The sequence below is a fragment of the Citrus sinensis genome, chromosome 3, assembly GCF_022201045.2.
Source record: "Citrus sinensis cultivar Valencia sweet orange chromosome 3, DVS_A1.0, whole genome shotgun sequence".
NCBI lineage: Eukaryota > Viridiplantae > Streptophyta > Magnoliopsida > Sapindales > Rutaceae > Citrus > Citrus sinensis.
In genome coordinates this window covers 42057290-42076312 of record NC_068558.1, presented here as the reverse complement: position 1 = coordinate 42076312, position 19023 = coordinate 42057290, and the positions used below count along the sequence as shown (strand labels likewise).

The 19023-nt window shown below is 35.1% G+C and overlaps 4 protein-coding genes and 1 non-coding gene across 7 annotated transcripts; 2 read left to right on the top strand and 3 right to left on the bottom strand.

Annotated features, from left to right (window-relative positions):
- Positions 1 to 415: 415 nt before the first annotated feature.
- LOC102616113 (probable indole-3-pyruvate monooxygenase YUCCA5) lies at positions 416 to 2347 on the top strand. The gene is made up of 3 exons (XM_006480095.4): positions 416 to 1211; positions 1331 to 1702; positions 1801 to 2347. The coding sequence occupies exons 1-3, from the start codon at positions 540 to 542 to the stop codon at positions 2026 to 2028; spliced, it is 1272 nt and encodes a 423-aa protein (XP_006480158.2). The 5' UTR covers positions 416 to 539; the 3' UTR covers positions 2029 to 2347.
- Positions 2348 to 3112: 765 nt separating this feature from the next.
- TRNAV-AAC (transfer RNA valine (anticodon AAC)) lies at positions 3113 to 3186 on the bottom strand. The gene has a single exon. It is a non-coding gene; the product is annotated as a tRNA-Val (tRNA).
- An 8781-nt stretch (positions 3187 to 11967) lies between these two features.
- On the top strand, positions 11968 to 14437 carry LOC102616400 (glutaredoxin-C5, chloroplastic). 3 transcript variants are annotated; one of them, XR_370876.4, is made up of 6 exons: positions 11968 to 12365; positions 12494 to 12567; positions 12936 to 13010; positions 13767 to 13793; positions 13987 to 14121; positions 14224 to 14437. XR_370876.4 is itself a non-coding variant. In XM_006480096.4 (5 exons), the coding sequence occupies exons 1-5, from the start codon at positions 12088 to 12090 to the stop codon at positions 14055 to 14057; spliced, it is 525 nt and encodes a 174-aa protein (XP_006480159.2). In that variant the 5' UTR covers positions 11968 to 12087; the 3' UTR covers positions 14058 to 14437. The 3 variants fall into 3 exon arrangements, 1 of the variants encoding a protein (XP_006480159.2); XR_370875.4 differs by having other exon boundaries at positions 13987 to 14137; XM_006480096.4 differs by having other exon boundaries at positions 13987 to 14437.
- Positions 14438 to 14743: 306 nt separating this feature from the next.
- LOC102617095 (probable glutathione S-transferase) lies at positions 14744 to 15815 on the bottom strand. The gene is made up of 2 exons (XM_025099119.2): positions 15240 to 15815; positions 14744 to 15148 (listed from the first exon to the last, which is right to left on the bottom strand). Exons 1-2 carry the CDS (start codon positions 15546 to 15548, stop codon positions 14789 to 14791), a joined length of 669 nt encoding a protein of 222 aa, XP_024954887.2. The 5' UTR covers positions 15549 to 15815; the 3' UTR covers positions 14744 to 14788.
- A 203-nt stretch (positions 15816 to 16018) lies between these two features.
- On the bottom strand, positions 16019 to 16802 carry LOC102616984 (glutathione transferase GST 23-like). Its single transcript, XM_052438486.1, has one exon. It carries the CDS (start codon positions 16764 to 16766, stop codon positions 16074 to 16076), a length of 693 nt encoding a protein of 230 aa, XP_052294446.1. The 5' UTR covers positions 16767 to 16802; the 3' UTR covers positions 16019 to 16073.
- Positions 16803 to 19023: the final 2221 nt, after the last annotated feature.

Here is a 19023-nt window from a genome sequence, read left to right as displayed (position 1 = left end):
GTGGGTGGGACACGCCATATATATAACTTTTCCAACTCAAAAATCTTCATGGACAAAGTTTTGTACTTGATATGCTAGCTAGGTATATATATATAGTAGAGAGCAATGAAAGTACAAACCCAAACCCTAAATTTTAAATTAATTAATCACCACAATAATCAAATTAACTTAATAAAAAGCTGAAAACCCACTTTACATTCTTAATCATGAGGACACGTGTCACATTGTTGTCTATTTAATTGCATAACCGAAAGCAACACCACCACCTATATTAGCCTTCCACGTATTCTGAATAATCGAACTGCAAGGTTTTTGCATAATTACTTGATGAAGATTCAATGTAAAGAGCACCACAGTCACATGCACATCAGCACATCCCTTAGCCAACTCCCTCTATATAAGCATCCCACTCTCCCTCCAAACCAAACACAACAACGACAACCAAAGCAATTAACAAACTCAATTCTCTCATTAGCTCTCTATTCAACTTTATTTCATACTTTCTCCTGAACAATCCCAAAATAGAATCCTTTTTCAAAATGGAGAATTTGTTTCGTCTTGTTAATCATGAAGATTTCTTGTCTCGTAGATGCATTTGGGTAAACGGTCCAGTCATCGTCGGGGCCGGACCATCTGGTCTAGCCACAGCTGCTTGCCTGAGAGACCAAGGAGTGCCCTTTGTTATGCTCGAAAGAGCTGAATGCATAGCATCTTTATGGCAAAAACGCACCTACGACAGGCTTAACCTTCACCTACCTAAGCAATTCTGCCAACTGCCTAAACTACAATTCCCCGAAGACTTCCCCGAGTACCCAACAAAGAGACAATTCATTCAATATCTTGAATCATACGCTGAGAAATTCGAAATCAACCCACGATTCAACGAGTGCGTTCAGTCAGCTAGGTACGATGAGACCAGTGGCTTGTGGAGGGTCAAGACCGCTTCCTCAGCTGGCTCGACCAAGACCGAGTTCGAATACATTTGCCGGTGGCTCGTAGTAGCTACTGGCGAAAATGCTGAGCGTGTTATGCCAGACATTGAAGGATTGGCGGACTTTGGGGGTGAAGTTATTCACGCTTGTGATTACAAGTCCGGCGAAAAATACAAGGGAAAGAAAGTACTAGTTGTCGGCTGTGGCAATTCTGGCATGGAACTGTCTCTTGATCTTAGTAACCACAATGCCTCTCCATCAATGGTTGTTCGTAGCTCGGTAAGTATTGTTATCGATATAATACTTCTTCTTTTTTTTTTAAAAAAAAAAAAGTTATATTTTAAGAAATGTAGTAAAAAATTGGATTCTTCTAATCAAGCTCTGGTTTTGGTCTACAGGTTCATGTGTTGCCAAGAGAAATCCTTGGTAAATCGACATTCGAATTGGCGACATTGATGATGAAATGGCTACCACTATGGCTAGTTGACAAGATTTTGTTGATTTTAGCATGGTTCATACTCGGAAACACCGAAAGTTATGGGCTAAAGAGGCCATCGATGGGACCGTTGGCACTCAAAAACACTATGGGAAAGACCCCAGTACTGGATATCGGGGCTTTGAAGAAAATCAGATCCGGGCATATCAACGTGGTCCCTGGAATCAAGAGGATTTCATGTGGCCAAGCTGAACTTATTAACGGGGAGAAACTTGATATTGACGCAATTGTTCTCGCTACAGGGTACCGCAGCAATGTTCCTTCTTGGCTTCAGGTAAGAGAAAGTTCCAATTCTTTAGGAAGGTTCTGCTGTGATCAATTAGCCAAGTGTGGACAAATAAGCTGATCTTGTTTTGGTTTTATGATGCGCAGGAAAGTGAATTTTTCTCCGAGAACGGATTCCCAAAGGCACCATTTCCACATGGCTGGAAAGGAAACGCCGGACTCTATGCAGTTGGGTTCACAAGGAGAGGGCTCTCCGGTGCATCATCAGATGCCATGAGAATTGCACAAGATATTGGCAAGGTCTGGAAAGAAGAAACTAAGCAACAGAAAAAGAGAACCACTGCTTGCCATAGAAGATGCATTTCTCAGTTCTAAATCATCGATTCAGAAGCCTTTGTACTGAACAGCTAGGATCGATTTTTGTTATGTTAGTTGTAAAAAAATAAAAAAAAAATATATAGACTGTCATACACAGGAAAATAAAGAAACAGACAGCACACAGACGGAGCCCTCTCCAAAGGCCCAAGTTTTGAAATGTTTGGGCATTTTGTAAACTGAGGATGATGAGGCTTTTTCTTGTTCTTTCTTTTTGTTTGAATTTAATTCTTACCAAGTTTCATGTAGTCTTTGTATTTACAGCGTAGAATTGTAACTTATATGTGATATAAAGAAATTTAATCTTTTTTCAATCAAATACTCCCTCTCCCTCTCTCTCTAGTTTTTATGATGATTTCTACTGCATTAATTTAACCCAAATAAAATAAATAAATGAACTTGAAAAGAGCTCAAGTAATTAATCTTGTAATCTAAAGAAACTAGTTAGGATTCTCTTGTTTCTCCTATCACAAGAGTTTCATATATTAATTTGACAATTATTCAAAGAATCAAATCTCTTTCTAAGCTGTCAGCTTTGTGGCAACTATTGATCAATGGAGTTGTAGTTGAGGAAGAATGCTATATTCTTCTTTCTCATTTCAGAAAACTAGTACTTTGATTTTAAATATGATGATCATTATTCCCAGTTGACATATAAAAGATTGAAACTTCGCATACTCTTAATAACTCACGATTAGTCTCTCTAAATAATGCACCTCAGCTCCGCCACGCGCACTGCCTTTGGTTTGGTGTTTTTTAGAGGATAGCTGATTCCAAGAATGGGGCTGCACATCACAATATCCATTTAATATTATTGTCTTTTTGTTTGACCAAACTTACGTTTATAAATCTCTCTGTGATGCCTTGCACATGCCACAAACAAAGCCCTCATGCAAAATTACAGCTAAATCTTTACTGTAAGCATAATTGAATACTTGAATCCAGTTGAAATGAGCTTTAAAAACTAACAAACATTTGGCCAATGAGCTGAAGAATATGCTGTTGAGCTATTCTAAATGGTTTAATTAGTGCTGTGGAGGGAACTGGGAGCCAGAAGCCAAAGAGTCCAAAAAAATGATTTCACTGGCGTCGCCCGGACTCGAACCGGAGACCTTCAGTGTGTTAGACTGACGTGATAACCAACTACACCACGACACCTCCATGCTTCTTTTTGCCATCTCTGAATTTAACTTTAGTAAGCCCAAAATTGTTACCTGCAAGTGGATTTTTAACCAGCCAAATTTTCATAAAATAGTTCAACCCATAAGCCTTCGGAGGTTTTTCTGCCTAAATCTTTTAACAAATGGGCATGTGAGTAATCCAGACAGAGATAGCTACCTAAGTAATTAGGTATTTGTCGTTGCATGCCCTTTACTAAAGTTGCAAAGAGATAAGAGTGTGCAGATAAGTTAGTTCCTAATCAAAGCTTTAAGCTACCACTTTCAAACTCCGTAAGAGTCCTTTCATCCACAAATAAAATGTAAAAGCTAAAAAATAAACAAATCATTTAAAGAAGCCAAACATATATATATGTTCTTTTCAGTGAGACGAGAAGTTCAAATCCAACTTCACAATCTCATTCACTCTCACTGGGGTTAAACGTTGAGCAAGTCACAGCGGCAACGAAACACCGGATCAAAAATCAATACGTGGTAACATTTAATACTAAACTCGGTCATATTAGCTAGGTTAATTGAGAAACATGCAACAACAAAGTCGTATCCTTGACAGAAACAATAAGAAAAGACAAAGGAATACAGAAACTGGTAAAATGAAATTTCCAGATTAAGAACAACCCGTGGGTTCTATATATGTAGCATCGTTCAGCTCTGAAAATAGATAATCATAAGATATGTGGCAATTATAAGCTCCTGAGAATCGTTTTAAATTATTGTAGGATTAAGATTTAAGAATCAAGCCACGTTTCGGCCTTTGCTTTTCACAGTCCCAAACAGCCTAGAAAGTAGCTCACAATCACATTAGAACTAATTCCGATGTGCTATAAACTCAGGGACCTGTGTATCCTGTTGAGATATAATTAGTAATCTAGTAAATTAAGCAAGAAGTTTGAAGGGTTATTTGGTTTGTTTTTCAACGTGAAGTAAAGGGTAGAATTGATGTTTGCAATGTGGCTTTGGAAATGTAAAGCATGATTAATGTAATCTCTAGAGTTGTCTATAATGCATATAAATATAGAACTCTGGTTGTATGAAAAGCAAGAGAAAAACGAAAAAATGAATTAAACAATAAAGTTTCAGAAATTTCCAGCAAAATACTCTGTTCTTAAATAAAAATTTTTCTGCACTTCCGCTTGTACCCAACAAATTTGGTATCAGAGCTTTTCTAAAACACCCTCAAAATGACATCAAATACCCTACCCACATTATTTTCATATGCTCCCAGTCAAGTTCCAATATTTGAAGGGGTACATTATGAATATTGGAGTAATCAAATGGAAACCTTTTTCCTCTCTCAAAATTTATGGGATGTTGTTGAAGATGGATATGCTGAACCACCAGAATCTGCAAGTTCTTCAGATTGGACTCCAGCACATCAACAACAGTACAAAGAAAACATACAGAGAAATGCCACGGCATTTCGATATATCCAACAAGGTGTTAGTAAGTCAATTTTCCCCAGAATATTTGGTGTCAAAAAGGCCAAAAATGCTTGGGAAATCTTAAAACAAGAATTTCAAGGTTCCGAAAAGGCAGTCACCATCAAGTTACAGACTTTGTGGAAAGAGTTCGATAATTTATCAATGAAAGACAGTGATGGAGTTCAGGATTTTTGCAGTAGAGTTACTGAGATTGTGAACCAGATTAAAGGTTGCGGGGACTCCATTGAAGACAAGAAGGTGAATGAAAAGGTGCTGAGATGTCTTCCTCCAAAGTTTGATCATGTAGCAGCAGCCATTGAAGAATCAAGGGATTTGTCCAAGATGACTTTTTCAGATTTGTCAGGATCATTACGGTCTCATGAGCAAAGAATCAATCGACCTTCAAGTCAGCCTACAGAGCAAGCTTTTCAGTCAAAGATTAATAATTCAGATCAGAATAAAAGCAGCAAGAAAGACCAGAAGAATGGAGGCTCGTCTCAAAGAAACGGACAGCGTGGCAAAGGGAAAAGAGAACAGAACGACAACCGCAACAAGTGGAAAAATGACAGAGGGAATTCACAGCAAAATTCAGATTCTCAGTGCATCATTTGTAATCGGTCTAATCATGAATCAAAAGATTGTCGTTATAAATGCACAAGGTGTCGCATTCCTAACCATTCTGAAAGGGATTGCTGGTATCAAAATAAGAAAGGAAAAAATGAGGCAAATTTTACAAAAGAAGGTGATGGAGATTACTTGTTTTATTCAAGTAAAGGTGCTGAACGTGAATCATATAATTTGTGGTACTTGGATAGCGGCTGCAGCAACCACATGACTGGAGAACGTGACATTTTCATCAGCCTTGACCAAAGTTTTAATTCGCAAGTGAAGCTTGGAGATGGAAAGATGCAGAAAGCTGTGGGAAAAGGCACTATTGCTGTCCATACAAAGGGAGGTAATAAAAAGCTTATTTCTGACGTTCTTTATGTTCCAAATTTAACTCAAAACCTCTTGAGTGTGGGGCAGCTAATTCAAAAGGGTTTTTCAATTTATTTTGATGATGAGAAATGCAAAATTATTGATAAAACTAATAATCACACAGTGGCCGTTGTTGAAATGTCAAAGAACAAAGTTTTTCCTCTTGTTATGCCACTTGATGAGAATGTTGCTCTCAAAACTGAAAATTCAGATTTGTCAAATTTATGGCATCTCAGATATGGCCATTTAAACTATAAAGGGCTGAATTTGCTCAAGCAAAAGAACATGGTGATTGGCTTACCTGATGTTGGAAGATATGAAAAAGTTTGCGAGGGCTGTATATATGGAAAAATGCATAGACTTCCATTTCCTAAAAATTCATGGAGAGCCAAAGCTCCGTTGGAATTGGTGCATGCTGATATTTGTGGTCCTACAAGGACTCTCTCTCTCAATAACAGGAGATATTTCATTCTTTTTGTTGATGACTATACAAGGATGATGTGGATTTATTTTTTGAATGAAAAATCAGAAGCTTTCTCAACTTTTCTTCAGTTTAAAGCTCTTGCAGAAAGGCAAAGTGGATGCAAAATGAAGACCTTGAGAACTGATCATGGTGGTGAATTTATCTACACTCCATTCATGAATTATTGCAGGGATAATGGAATTCAAAGACAACTTACTGTCAGCCGAAGTCCACAACAAAACGGAGTCGCAGAACGGAAGAACCGTACCATTGTAGAGATGGCAAGAAGCATGTTAAAAGGCAAAGGCATTCCTAACAATTTATGGGCAGAAGCATGTCATACAGCTGTGTACATCCTCAACAGGTCTCCTACAAAAGCTGTTAGAGACAAAACTCCATTTAAAGCTTGGCACAACCGAAAGCCAACTGTTGATCACTTGAAGATTTTTGGGAGTATTGCTTATGCTCTTATTCCAGCTCAAAACAGGGAGAAGTTTGATGAAAAAGGTGAAAAATATTTGTTTATTGGCTATAGTGATGAGTCTAAAGGGTATCGGTTGTTGAATCCTACAACAAATAAGCTTGTTATCTCAAGAGATGTTGTATTTGATGAGGCATCAGCTTGGCAGTAGGAAAAAGATCAATCTCAAGCATCTAGCTTTTTTGAAGCTCCTGTATCTCCACTAAATTCTTCACAGCAAAATAATTTGGAACCAAATTCTCCAAATTCAGCAGCAGAAAGTTCTTCGGATGATGAAAGCCCTCCAAGGAAGATAAAGTCAATGAGAGAAATTTATGAGTCATGTGAACTTGCTTTATTTTCTTGTGAGCCTCAAGACTTTGAGGAGGCCTCAAGAAATGAAGATTGGATAAAAGCAATGAACGAGGAAATGGCCACCATTGTGAAAAATAAAACTTGGGAGATGGTTAATTTGCCAAATGGAAAAGAAACAATTGGGCTGAAATGGATCTTCAAAATCAAGTACAATGAAGATGGTTCAGTTCAAAAATATAAGGCGCGGCTCGTTGCCAAAGGATACTCTCAGCTGCCTGGAGTTGATTTTACATAAACGTTTGCTCTCGTAGCTCGAATGGAGACTATTCGAACTGTTCTTGCATTGGCAGCCCAAATGGAATTAAATGTGTTTCAGCTAGATGTAAAATCGGCATTTCTAAATGGTGAAATTGAAGAAGAGGTTTATGTTGAGCAGCCTAAAGGATATGAAGTGAAAGGTGAAGAAAACAAAGTTTATCGACTCCGAAAAGCCTTGTATGGCTTGAAGCAAGCCCCTCGAGCGTGGAATAGCAGAATTGATAGATATTTCGTTAAAAATGGATTTGACAGAAGCTCAAGTGAACCTTCTCTTTATGTCAAAAAGGAAGGTACTGATTTCGTTATTGTTTGCCTTTATGTTGATGATCTAATTTATTGTGGCACTAATCTGAAAATGGTGGAAGAGTTTAAAAAAAGCATGCTAAATGAATTTGAGATGACTGACTTGGGCTTAAAGAAGTATTTTCTTGGCATTCAAGTGAAGCAAGCCAGAGGAAAAATCTTCTTTTGTCAAGAAAAATACGTAGAAGATTTGTTGAAGAAATTCCACATGTTCAAATGCAAACCAGCACCTACTCCTATGGGTTTGAATGAAAAAATTGAAACATGATGAAAAAGAAGAAAAGGCTGACGCAAGAATCTATAGAAGCTTGGTTGGTTCGTTGATTTATCTAACCAACTCAAGACCTGACATTTTGCACTCAGTTAGTGTTCTTTCTAGATTTATGAATGATCCAAGGAAGTCCCATTATATTGCAGCAAAGAGAATCTTAAGGTATCTTCAAGGAACAAAAAAGAAGGGGATCATGTATGAAAAAGAAGACAATTGCAAGCTTGTTGGTTTTACTGACAGTGACTGGGCTGGTTCCTTTGATGACAGAAAAAGCACATCAGGTTATTTATTTTGTCTTGGTACAAATGTGATTTCATGGAGCTCAAGGAAGCAGAAGTCAGTAGCTTTATCCTCAGCCGAGGCAGAGTACATTGTAGCAACTGAATCAGCTTGTGAAGCCGTTTGGCTTAGAAGAATTCTCAAGGATTTGCAGTTCAATCAAGATGCTGCAACAACAATTTATTGTGACAACATGTCAGCCATTGCTCTAACAAAGAACCCTGTATTTCATGCTAAATCTAAGCACATTGAGCTGCGTTATCACTACATCCGTGACTTAGTAAGCAAAGGAGAAGTTAATATGGAGTTTATCAGCACTAATGAGCAGCCAGCAGATTTTCTGACCAAAGCAATCATCATTGAGAAGTTTGAAAAATTCAAGAAGCAATTGAAGATTACTAATTAAGAGGGGGTGTTGAGATATAATTAGTAATCTAGTAAATTGAGCAAGAAGTTTGAAGGGTTATTTGGTTTGTTTTTCAACGTGAAGTAAAGGGTAGAATTGATGTTTGCAATGTGACTTTGGAAATGTAAAGCATGATTAATGTAATCTCTAGAGTTGTCTATAATGCATATAAATATAGAACTCTGGTTGTATGAAAAGCAAGAGAAAAACGAAAAAATGAATTAAACAATAAAGTTTCAGAAATTTCCAGCAAAATACTCTGTTCTTAAATAAAAATTTTTCTGCACTTCCGCTTGCACCCAACATATCCTTCTTATCTATTCATTTATCTACTTTTGATAAGCCAATGACTCATTTTTTCCTGTCATCATCCAGCCTTCATATGAGCAACTTTAGTTTTCCAAAAAATCTGAATGCATCTAACCACTGCGGCATGTCGTGTTCTGCTTGTACTCATTTTCGTGTTTCTGTTATCTTCTCATCTGAACACCGCTGCTAACACTAGCAAAATAACACATGGAACAGTCATCACTTTTCCCTAGCCACTATCCCATGGGAAGGGCCCATTTTCTTCAGTATGCACAAATCAGGATACTCTGCAACTCAGAATTTAATATCCTTCACATGGCCACGTCATTTATGATTCTGGGGGTGGACCTGGATGAACTGATGAAGCACTCATTGAATATTTCCTTCATAATATTCGATTCCTTGATTAATTTATCGATCAACTTCCTGATAGAGTGATAGTTCAACATCGCAATGCTACAGACTCTAACAAACCGACTACAGTGAATGAAATGTTGGAATTTTAATCCAACGCTGGGTTTATATGTAAATAATCATTTGATGTAAATTATCATATAAGGTTAAACTTAATTAAAAGTAATCTATTAAAATTTTTAATAATTTAGACTTAATGTATCTGATAAGATGTAGGTTTTTAATATATAAATACTTAACAGTAATTCTTATTCTTATAATGAGCTGAAATAAAAATACTTAAAGATAATAGAAAAGTTATTTATAGTTATAGTCCGCAGATTACACAAAACATTTTATTCTTTTTGACATCTCATCATGAGAGAGAGTGTAGAGAAAAGTTTAAAGAATTTTTTAGAATAATATGTTGATTTATAAGACAAATCACACAATTTTAAAAAATAATTAAATATTATGAATTTAGATACATTTCTACATATTCGTTTATTGATTCTTCGTAACATAATATAAATATTCTTAGAATTTGAGTGATTATTTTGACAAAAAATTAATTATTTTTTAACATGGAAAACTAGTAAACTCATAGAACTCACCAAAAACAAGCGACCAGGTTGTTCCACTGATTTTCTAAGTCTAAAACCCTAGATTCTCCCCCAAATTATTGTTGATATTATTGTTCTCATCCTTCCAATAAACCTAAATTTTGACAATGTGATGCGATCCAGAGTCCTGACTCCTGACCAAACTCATTTGAAAGAGTCAGTATCCAATATTCTGAAGCATAAATAATATCATGGGCATGCAATAACACAACCAATGACAAACTTGAACCCTATCAATGCAAGCCATGATCTCCAACTGACAAAGCCAAGTTGTCAGAGCCCACTCGTTGTCTTTTCAAATCCAGTGGCAGGACTGACAGTTTCGGACATAATAGTATCACAAACTTTGAAGCTTTGACAGAGCAGGAACTGACTTTAAGCCTTATTGTGTAAGACGTTATCAGGAATATAATTATAGAAGAAGGGGAAAAAAATGCAGCTACAAATATAAAGTTCAGAGAAAAGATTAAGAAATTGATTGAATAGAAATAAGAACAATGTGAAGTTGGTTTACAAATGCCGATCTTGGAGTTCCAGGAAATGTCTTTGAATATTTTGCATTTCAGTAGATAAAAGAACTCTTGAAACAAAATTTCCTAAAATAAAATCACTGCACTGGACAGAAACGAGAAGAATCAGACATAGTAAATGTATCATTCATGATTCACGAGAGCCTCCTCAAGATATGAAGGAAGAATAATGCTCGGTCCCAAAGAAACCAGTCTCACTTCTACAGTATTCGAAATGGCTGTCGAAGTTAAAAATATTGCAATTGGGCTCCGATTAGCCCAAACCCGATTAAGAATTTGGGCCTAAGTACCGGAACGCTAGTTAGACTTTATAAATTATCCAAATTAAAATTTGTTTCATATTTTACAATTGAATTTCATGTGCACAAAAAATAGTGCCACAATCACCAAAAAAAAAAAAAAAACAGTAATTACCTTAATCTTTTATCCACCAATTCTTTTTTTGTTTTTGAGAAAACCAATTCAATTGCTATTATTCTTTTATATAGATTAAATTTATTTCAATTTTTAGTATTGAAACTATTACAGCACACTGGCAAATACTATTATGTTCATGATTTCGGGTACATATTCCGATAGTGGAATTTTATATGTAATCAATCTTTCAAATTATTTCTTAGTCTAATCTTATGCCTCCATTACAAAAGTATTAGTTAAAGTACCAAAAAAACCAAAACCCAAATTAGACCTATTTTTGATCCACCAATTCATTTTGTTTTGGTATTATACATAAGTTAAATTTATTTAAAAATTAAACATTGAATCCAATATAGAACACTGCAAATTCTATCTTGCAACTAATAATAAATTTTTTAAATCATTTTTGAATTCCAATGTTAGGCCATGATAAAAGGTAAATTAAATACCGAGGAGTTCCCGACAGCCACGACAGTCCCTCGCCGGTTAATTAAAAATAAATAAAATGAGCGTGTAAGTTAATAATAATAAATTAAATAATTTGTTTGCAATTAATGATTAATGAAAACAGAAGACACCACTGGGCTTTTAAGTTTTAACACCCATTCCATACATTTAATAAAATCCCTCTTACGTTGAAATTAAATTTAAGGACAAATAAAAATATAATGAACCCACACATATTTTCTCTCTCTTATCTTGTTTGCTACCACTGATATGCCTACAAAACTCTTCATGTATATCATCAATCTATTATCTTTATTTTTTTTTTAATTTTTTGGCTCTCCTCTATTCAATTGGTTTATAAATTTTAAAATAATTGATTTCTCTTTTTCTTTTTTTTTTTAATATTAATTATATTTATTCTTAGGATGCTAGTATTTTCGAGTTTGTAAAGAGAGAATTTGAAGAGAAAGGGAGATTAACAAAACTTCAAAAAACCTATCACTTGTAGGTTATTTATGTGGAGGGTGACTTAAGAAGGTTGCAAACGAATTTAGGCGAGAGAACTGTTAAAAATTGCAGACTCAAATAAATGAGTGCTAATTTATAAGGAAAAAAAAAATGAGTATTTTTAGCATTGATTGGAGTCTTATTTGAAAAGGGGGTTTTCAAAGAATAATGGGGGGTTGATAGAAGCCCAAGATTCCGATATGTAATGGGTAATGCTAAATACACCCCATGAGTTGGTCGATTACAATTCTATTCCGTGCGTTAGTAATTCAACCGGTACGTGGGTTCACTCTATCAATGACCAGCTAAATTACTCACCAACCAAAAAATTAACAAATGAAAAAGCTCCAAGAAAATTGCAGAGCGCAGGCGCAACAACACTGAGGAGAGAAAAAAGAGGAAAAGAAAAAGAGAAAAAAAAAAAAAAGTGAAAAAGGGACAATGGCAGTTCCATCAAATCTCACCCAATTCACTTCTCTTTCTCTGAATCCTTCTCGCTCTCTCTCTCACATCCCCACTAGCAACCCCGGTCTTGTAACCGCCAACAATTATTACACGTTCAGCTCAAGAACGAGCTTGAGCGTCAATGGCAGAAGAAGAAGGTACGGTGCCGTTTCCGTTCAAGCCATGGCTTCTTCGTACGGGTCTAGGCTTGAGGAGAGCGTTAAAAAGACTGTTTCCGAGAATCCAGTTGTCGTTTACTCCAAAACTTGGTGCTCGTAAGTTGAATTCCGTCACCACCCTTAATTTATATTGATTCTCTTTTAAAGGAAAATCAAGACATGTTATGTTTGCTGTGTGATTTTGGTGATTACAATTCCTTTTTTTTTTCTTTTGGGTTTTGCAGGTATTCATCTGAGGTGAAATTATTGTTCAAGAGGCTTGGTGTGGAGCCATTGGTTATTGAATTGGACGAAATGGGTATGCGACTCTCAGTACTGATTAGATAACTAATAATATTGTTCATATTCACTGGTTAATTGAGTTGGATTCCGAATTCGTGATCTTGGCATTAAAATTAAAGCATTGAACATTATTCTGTTCATAATATTCCGATGGCAACCTTGATTTGCACCCAATTTACATAATATGTCATAATACACTGATGTCTTGGCGAATCTTAGTAAAACGTAAAGTTACATTGCACTTTCGGACAATCATTCTTCCATGGAGGGAATGGTTTTCAAATTTGTTTTCACTAGATGGAAGATGAGCATTAGCTTATATGATCTATCACATGGCGTTCTTATTTAGATCAATTAAAATATCAAGACCTTTCGGTTTTTTAGGTCCCCAAGGTCCCCAACTGCAGAAGTTGCTAGAAAGGCTTACCGGACAGCACACCGTCCCAAATGTGTTCATTGGTAAGTAATGTTTCCTGGAATGCTTGTCATTAACCATGATCTATCTGGCATATACTTGGCCTGAAATAAAGGGTACGATGGTTATTAAACAACTTTTAACTCTATGGTACAAATGTTTATGTCACGTGCATCAACTGATTCAGATCCCACTTTATGATTAATTTTTCCGTAAGACTGCCTGTGAGGCGTGTAGGTGTCCAGACTTGTGTTTCACCCTCTTCTTTTTCCTTTTACTTGGTTTTATATAGCTTTGTACAACCAATGTACATTCTTTGTGTCTGGAATGTTGATTGAGATGGATGTGCTGGACGGAGAGATTTCAGCTATAAGGTTTATTTCTTGACTACAGTACAGCAAACAACGTGGATTTTGCTGGAAACTGAATAAGATAAGCTAACTCCGTCTGAGATTTAGCTTTGGGATTGAGTCAAACCAAGTAAAAACATGTTTATAGAATTAAGTTTACGGTTATTTGATCTTGCTGGAACCGTGTACCGGAATGACAATAGTTGACACACTATAGATATTGCTTAAAGTAATCAAATTGTGGGAGCAATGATTAAAACAGTCATACTTTCATGTTGTTTAAAAAGATTCTTTTTCAAACTGACAGTAAATCTCAACCCAACTGGAACAAGAAAATGATCAAATGCTTTTGGAAGTACACTTTTACATTATTCCACAGACTCTCGTCTTCATATTTGATTGCATGGTATGAATAAAATGCTCAAATTCTTTGTTCCTTTCCATGACCAGGGGGCAAACACATCGGCGGTTGTACAGGTACGCCATACATACGAGTTGTTGTTTTGACCTATTATTTATGGCAACAAAATTTCCTTCTTCTGAGGGTTTTTCTCCCCCTCTTTCAGTGGGCGACAATGTTTGACAGTTGTTATTTATAGAATAATTTTCTTTCCTTTTGAACTATCATTCCTGTAGTTTCTGATATGCTATACACTTTTACATTATGCAGATACAGTGAAGCTATATCGGAAAGGGGAGCTTGAACCGTTGCTGTCTGAAGCTAAAAGTGCCGAGAACTAGCTACGTTGGTTACCAAGCTAGAGATTCACCTCATTGATAGAAATACATGCCACGAGTTTCAGAAGTGACCTTTATTCTCTGTAGTTTTCCAATCAAATTGTATATTGAACTCATGACATTATCTTAGCATATCTTATTAATATGAACATAATTTATTTCTTATCAGAGCTAAAACACAAGAACTCTGGATGTAGATGAAGACTGTCCGGAGGTTTAAGAGATTCATCAGATGTACCGTTGAATGTAGTCAACTAGTCAATACTGTTGAAGTAGTGTGTATTTTCTCCAGCAACAATATGACGGATTTGGAGGGCCATTAATCTCTTCAGATAGCTAATGTATAATAAGCCTTGCTTTTCTTAGGCAGTACATTTTCTTTTCCTCGTTATGGTTATGGTTATGGTTATTCTGAACTTCAACCTTTCAAGTGATCTGGCGTGAATTTGGAAGCAACTTAGAGTTTGATCACCACAGAATCAAATTTAGAGCTGATGGGAAAAAGAAGGATACCTTTTGGTTCAAATGAAAATCAAAGAATAAAGTCTTGTAAGTCATTATATATCCAGGCATTGCAGTGGATGTACTTTTCCATATTAACTGCTTAATCTCCGACTAAACAGCCTCTCTTTATTTGTTATACATAGCAAAATGTAGAATCACAAATTTCAACAAGAGAAGAAGCAGATAGTAGATGCCTGTTAACTGAAGAAACACCGTTCAAAAGATAGTGTCTATGAAGTAGCTGATGCAATAAACATATCCCTCAGGCGTGTGAAGTAGACCAACAATTCATTATGATCAGGAAGGTTCTCTTTGATCACTGGAACTTCCTTAAAGTTCTCAACCCATGCCTGTAATCGAGGGAAGCTATCTGGGTCCAGTAGCTTAACTCCGACTGCTTCTTCCATAGCTCCAAGCCAGCCAGCTATCCATCCAAAAGCTATATCAGTCAAACCGATCTCGTCACCTCCGAAGAACTTCTTCTTCTCAAGTCCTTTCTCATCCAAGATCTTCAAAATTTCTTTCGCTTCTCTTATAGCCTTCTCTTGCTCTTCCCCAACAGCATGAAAGAATGCAAAAAACGTTGGAGTCTACAACATCGCGCAGAGAATTACATATGACTGAGAAACGTTTAAATTTCTTGTTAAAGGAAATAAACATAAAGATTATAAATAAGAATACCTTGTCTTCACCGAATTTTGTCCAGAACCGAGCCTCAGCTCTCCCAGAGGGATCATCTGGAAGCAGGCGATTGTGAGGCCAGACCTCTTCTATGTACTCAAGAATAACCATTGATTCTGCAACTGGCCTTCCACCATGAACAAGCACTGGAACTTGTTTGTGGACTGGGTTAAGCTGGAGAAGCAACTCACTCTTGTTGTGAATATTCACTTCCACATACTCGTATTCCACTCCTTTTAGTTTTAGAGCCCATATAACTCTGTAGCAAAATGAACTCGGCCAAGTTCCCAGTAGCTTCACTTCTTCCATGCCGAGAATATTATGATTTCTTTGTTCTTCTCCAGCCCAGTAACTTCAATTTGTCTATGATTGAACGCCTTCCTGTTTGCTCGAGCTCTCCGCTTTCTTGATTGAAGAAAGATGTTCCTTTTCCAGATCATTTGACTTGTATCGTATCCATCAATATAAAATGATCTTTAGTCTTCAAGAAATGTTTTGATTTTTGACTAGATAATTAGAAGATGGGCGGCTGGTTTAATGCTTTGTGAGGAAGAATAATGTTATTAGAAGTGAATAAGACTTTTTCAAACTAAACTGATTTTTGTGTAAATTATGTTCTTAAAACTCCATTTTTCAAATCACCCACAAGACAATCTTTGTTCTTTATTAGCAAAAAGTGACATACTGACTAATCTTTATTCTTTGTTAGCAAAAGTAACATACTGAGTATCTCCTTATAATACAAGCACAATAAACTATGAAATGCTCAAACAGCAACAGACTATCCAACACTCTAATTACAATTATAAATACAGATCAATGATGACAGCGTTTTTAAGCCATTTTTTGGGCAATAAACATGTCCCTTTTCTGCTTGTAGTAAGCAAACATCTCATCACAATCAGGAAGATGCTCTTTAATCACAGGGTGGCTCCTGAAACTCCCAATCCAAGCATGTAAACGAGGGAAGCTATCGGCGTCAAGAACTTTGACACCAACTACTTCTTCCACGACTCCAAAAGATTTAGCAATCCATCCAAAGACGAGATCTGCCATCCCAATTTCATTGCCCCCAAAAAATTTCTTGTCTCCAAGGCCTTGTTCTTCAATGATTTTCAATTTCTCCTTTGCTTCTTTTATCGCCTTCTCATGCTCCTCTCCAACACCAATATAGAATGCTACAAACGTAGGAGCCAGGTTTTCATCACTGAACTTAATCCAGAATCGCGCCGCGGCTCTGTCATAAGGGTCTTTGGGGAGCAAAGGATGCCGAGGCCATGCCTCCTCTATGTACTCAAGAATAACGGTGGACTCAACGATTGGTTTCTCATCATGAACAAGCACAGGGACTTTTTGATGAACTGGGTTGTACTTCAAAAGCATGTCACTCTTGTTCGACAAGTTTTCTTCTACATATTCGTACTTGATGCCTTTAAGTTGCAGAGCCCATATGACTCTGTAAACATAGGGACTTGGCCAAGCTCCTATTAGCTTAACTTGTTCCATTTGATGTTGTATTTCTCTCATGACTCTCAACTCTCAACCCTGCAATTCATTTATTTATATAATGATCGATCGAGAATCTTACGCGGTTTTTAGATAACAGGGGGAAAAGTACTACCAAGCATAGTTGACTTTTCTTACGTCCGTTTTGACTTGTCACGATTCACGAACGAAGCAAAAGTACATATCTATCAATATATATAGATAAAACTGAAACTTGAGGAGGTGATGTAGCATCATCATTTTTTATCTTTGTATATTTTCTATTATCTAATAAATAGAAAAATTTTCTTTTATAATTAGATTTTTATCTACTCACAATTAATTTGATTGTTATTACACAATAATAATTATGTAAAAGTTTTAATGATGCATATTCTTTATAATGAATATCTAAGAGGGAGTGTTATAAATTTATTAAAATAAATGTAAATGTTCATAACATATATCTCTTAGTCTCCTCATTATCTCTCATTAGAAACCTTTAGCTTCTTTATAACTCTCACTATCTCACAAGGAATTATGATCCATAATTTTTCATTAATTTCATGGAGTGATTATGTAATTATAAAAGGAGAGCTCATCTTTTTGTTTTATACACACACAATTGGAATGAATAAAATCACTCTATAATATACTATCTCATTTTATTCTTTATCTTGCATTGCTTCTTTATTTATATTGCTGGCTAATAGTTTTTTTTTGTTTTTTATAAGACTGTCTCATCTTAAAAAAAATACAATTAATATTTTTTATTAGTTTCATCAAGTGTAAAGTAAGAAAAAATGATAATACTAATTTTTTTTTAAAAACTGCGTGAAACGCGGTTCTATGACACACTTTATTCTTTAAAGTTACATTTTAATGTCTTTAAATTTTTATTTTCTTGGCAATGATCCCGTGGTAAGATTGGTCAATCACTCTTCTCCTTAATATTAAAGTGAAGAGTTTGAGTCTTCTCATGTAGTTGTGAGCGTACAATATGTTTGGACTTTTATTGTATTAAAAAAATTTCCTTCAATTAAAAAAAATTGTTTTCCTCAAAAATTGAAAGGGATGCATGCATTTTTCAACGAGATATTTTTTTTATAAAATCCCTTAACAAATACACAAACTTTGCAAATTAATTGCGTATAAGATCGAAGTTAAAAAATAAATAACTAAATAAAATTGTTTAATGTTACAAATGCAAATATACTTCTTGTCTTTGATCTTATTATGTTAATTTATATTTTAACACTTTATTATGCAGTAACGGCCGGACTATCTAATAAAAAGGGCAAATAACCTTATATTCATAGTATTTGTACTGAGCTATTCTGGATAGTTATGAGAAGCATCTACTGTTATTGAAGCAAGATTTCAAGATTGGCCATGTTTCTAAAGAGTATGCTTCTAATTGGAAAATGTATGTTTCTAAAGAGTGTAATACTGCGTTTAGACTTGATTTTTCTTTCCTTCAATTAAAAAAGAAAAAAAAAAGATTGTTTTCCTCAAAAAGTGAAAGGGAAACATACATTTTCCAATTAAATATTTTTATAAAATCCCTCAGGGTCTTAACAAGTACACTAACTTTAGCAAATAAAATTGTTTAATGGTACAAATGCATATGTAGTTCTTGTCTTTGATCTTATTATGTTAATTCATATTTTTTAACATTTTATTATGCATCAAAGGCTTCACTATCTAGTAACAAGGACAAATAACCTCGTATTCATTGTATTTGTATTAAGCTATTTTGGATAATTATAAGAAGTATCTATTATTAATTTAGTAAGATTTCAAGATTGACCATGTTTCTAAAATTTATAATAGAGCAGTTGATGCTTTGGTTAAAAATCACATTTAGGTATTATTATTATCTTATACAGGTGAAGATTTTCTACAACATTTAACTTGTTTATTTTGAAATTTTGTCTTGCAATAATGAGAATCTATTTGGAAAAAAAAAACACCTTGTATTTAACTTGTTTTTTTTTTCATTTTGAGCTCTTAGATTTGAAACAATCTAATTTAACCAGCATGGATGAAAATAGTAAATACATTATTGAAGTGGGTTACCGTCTTAGTTGGTCAAGCATATATCTTTATTATTATTATTATTATTATTATTATTATTATTATTATTATCATTTCACTACTTCAAAAATTATCAAATATCAAATGACTACAACAAGTATTGTCTCCAATCATTTTCCTATTATATCTTTATAAAAATATTATTTTACTACTTTTCTATTACAATCGTTAGTTGACCTGTTGCCATATAACCACTTCAAAA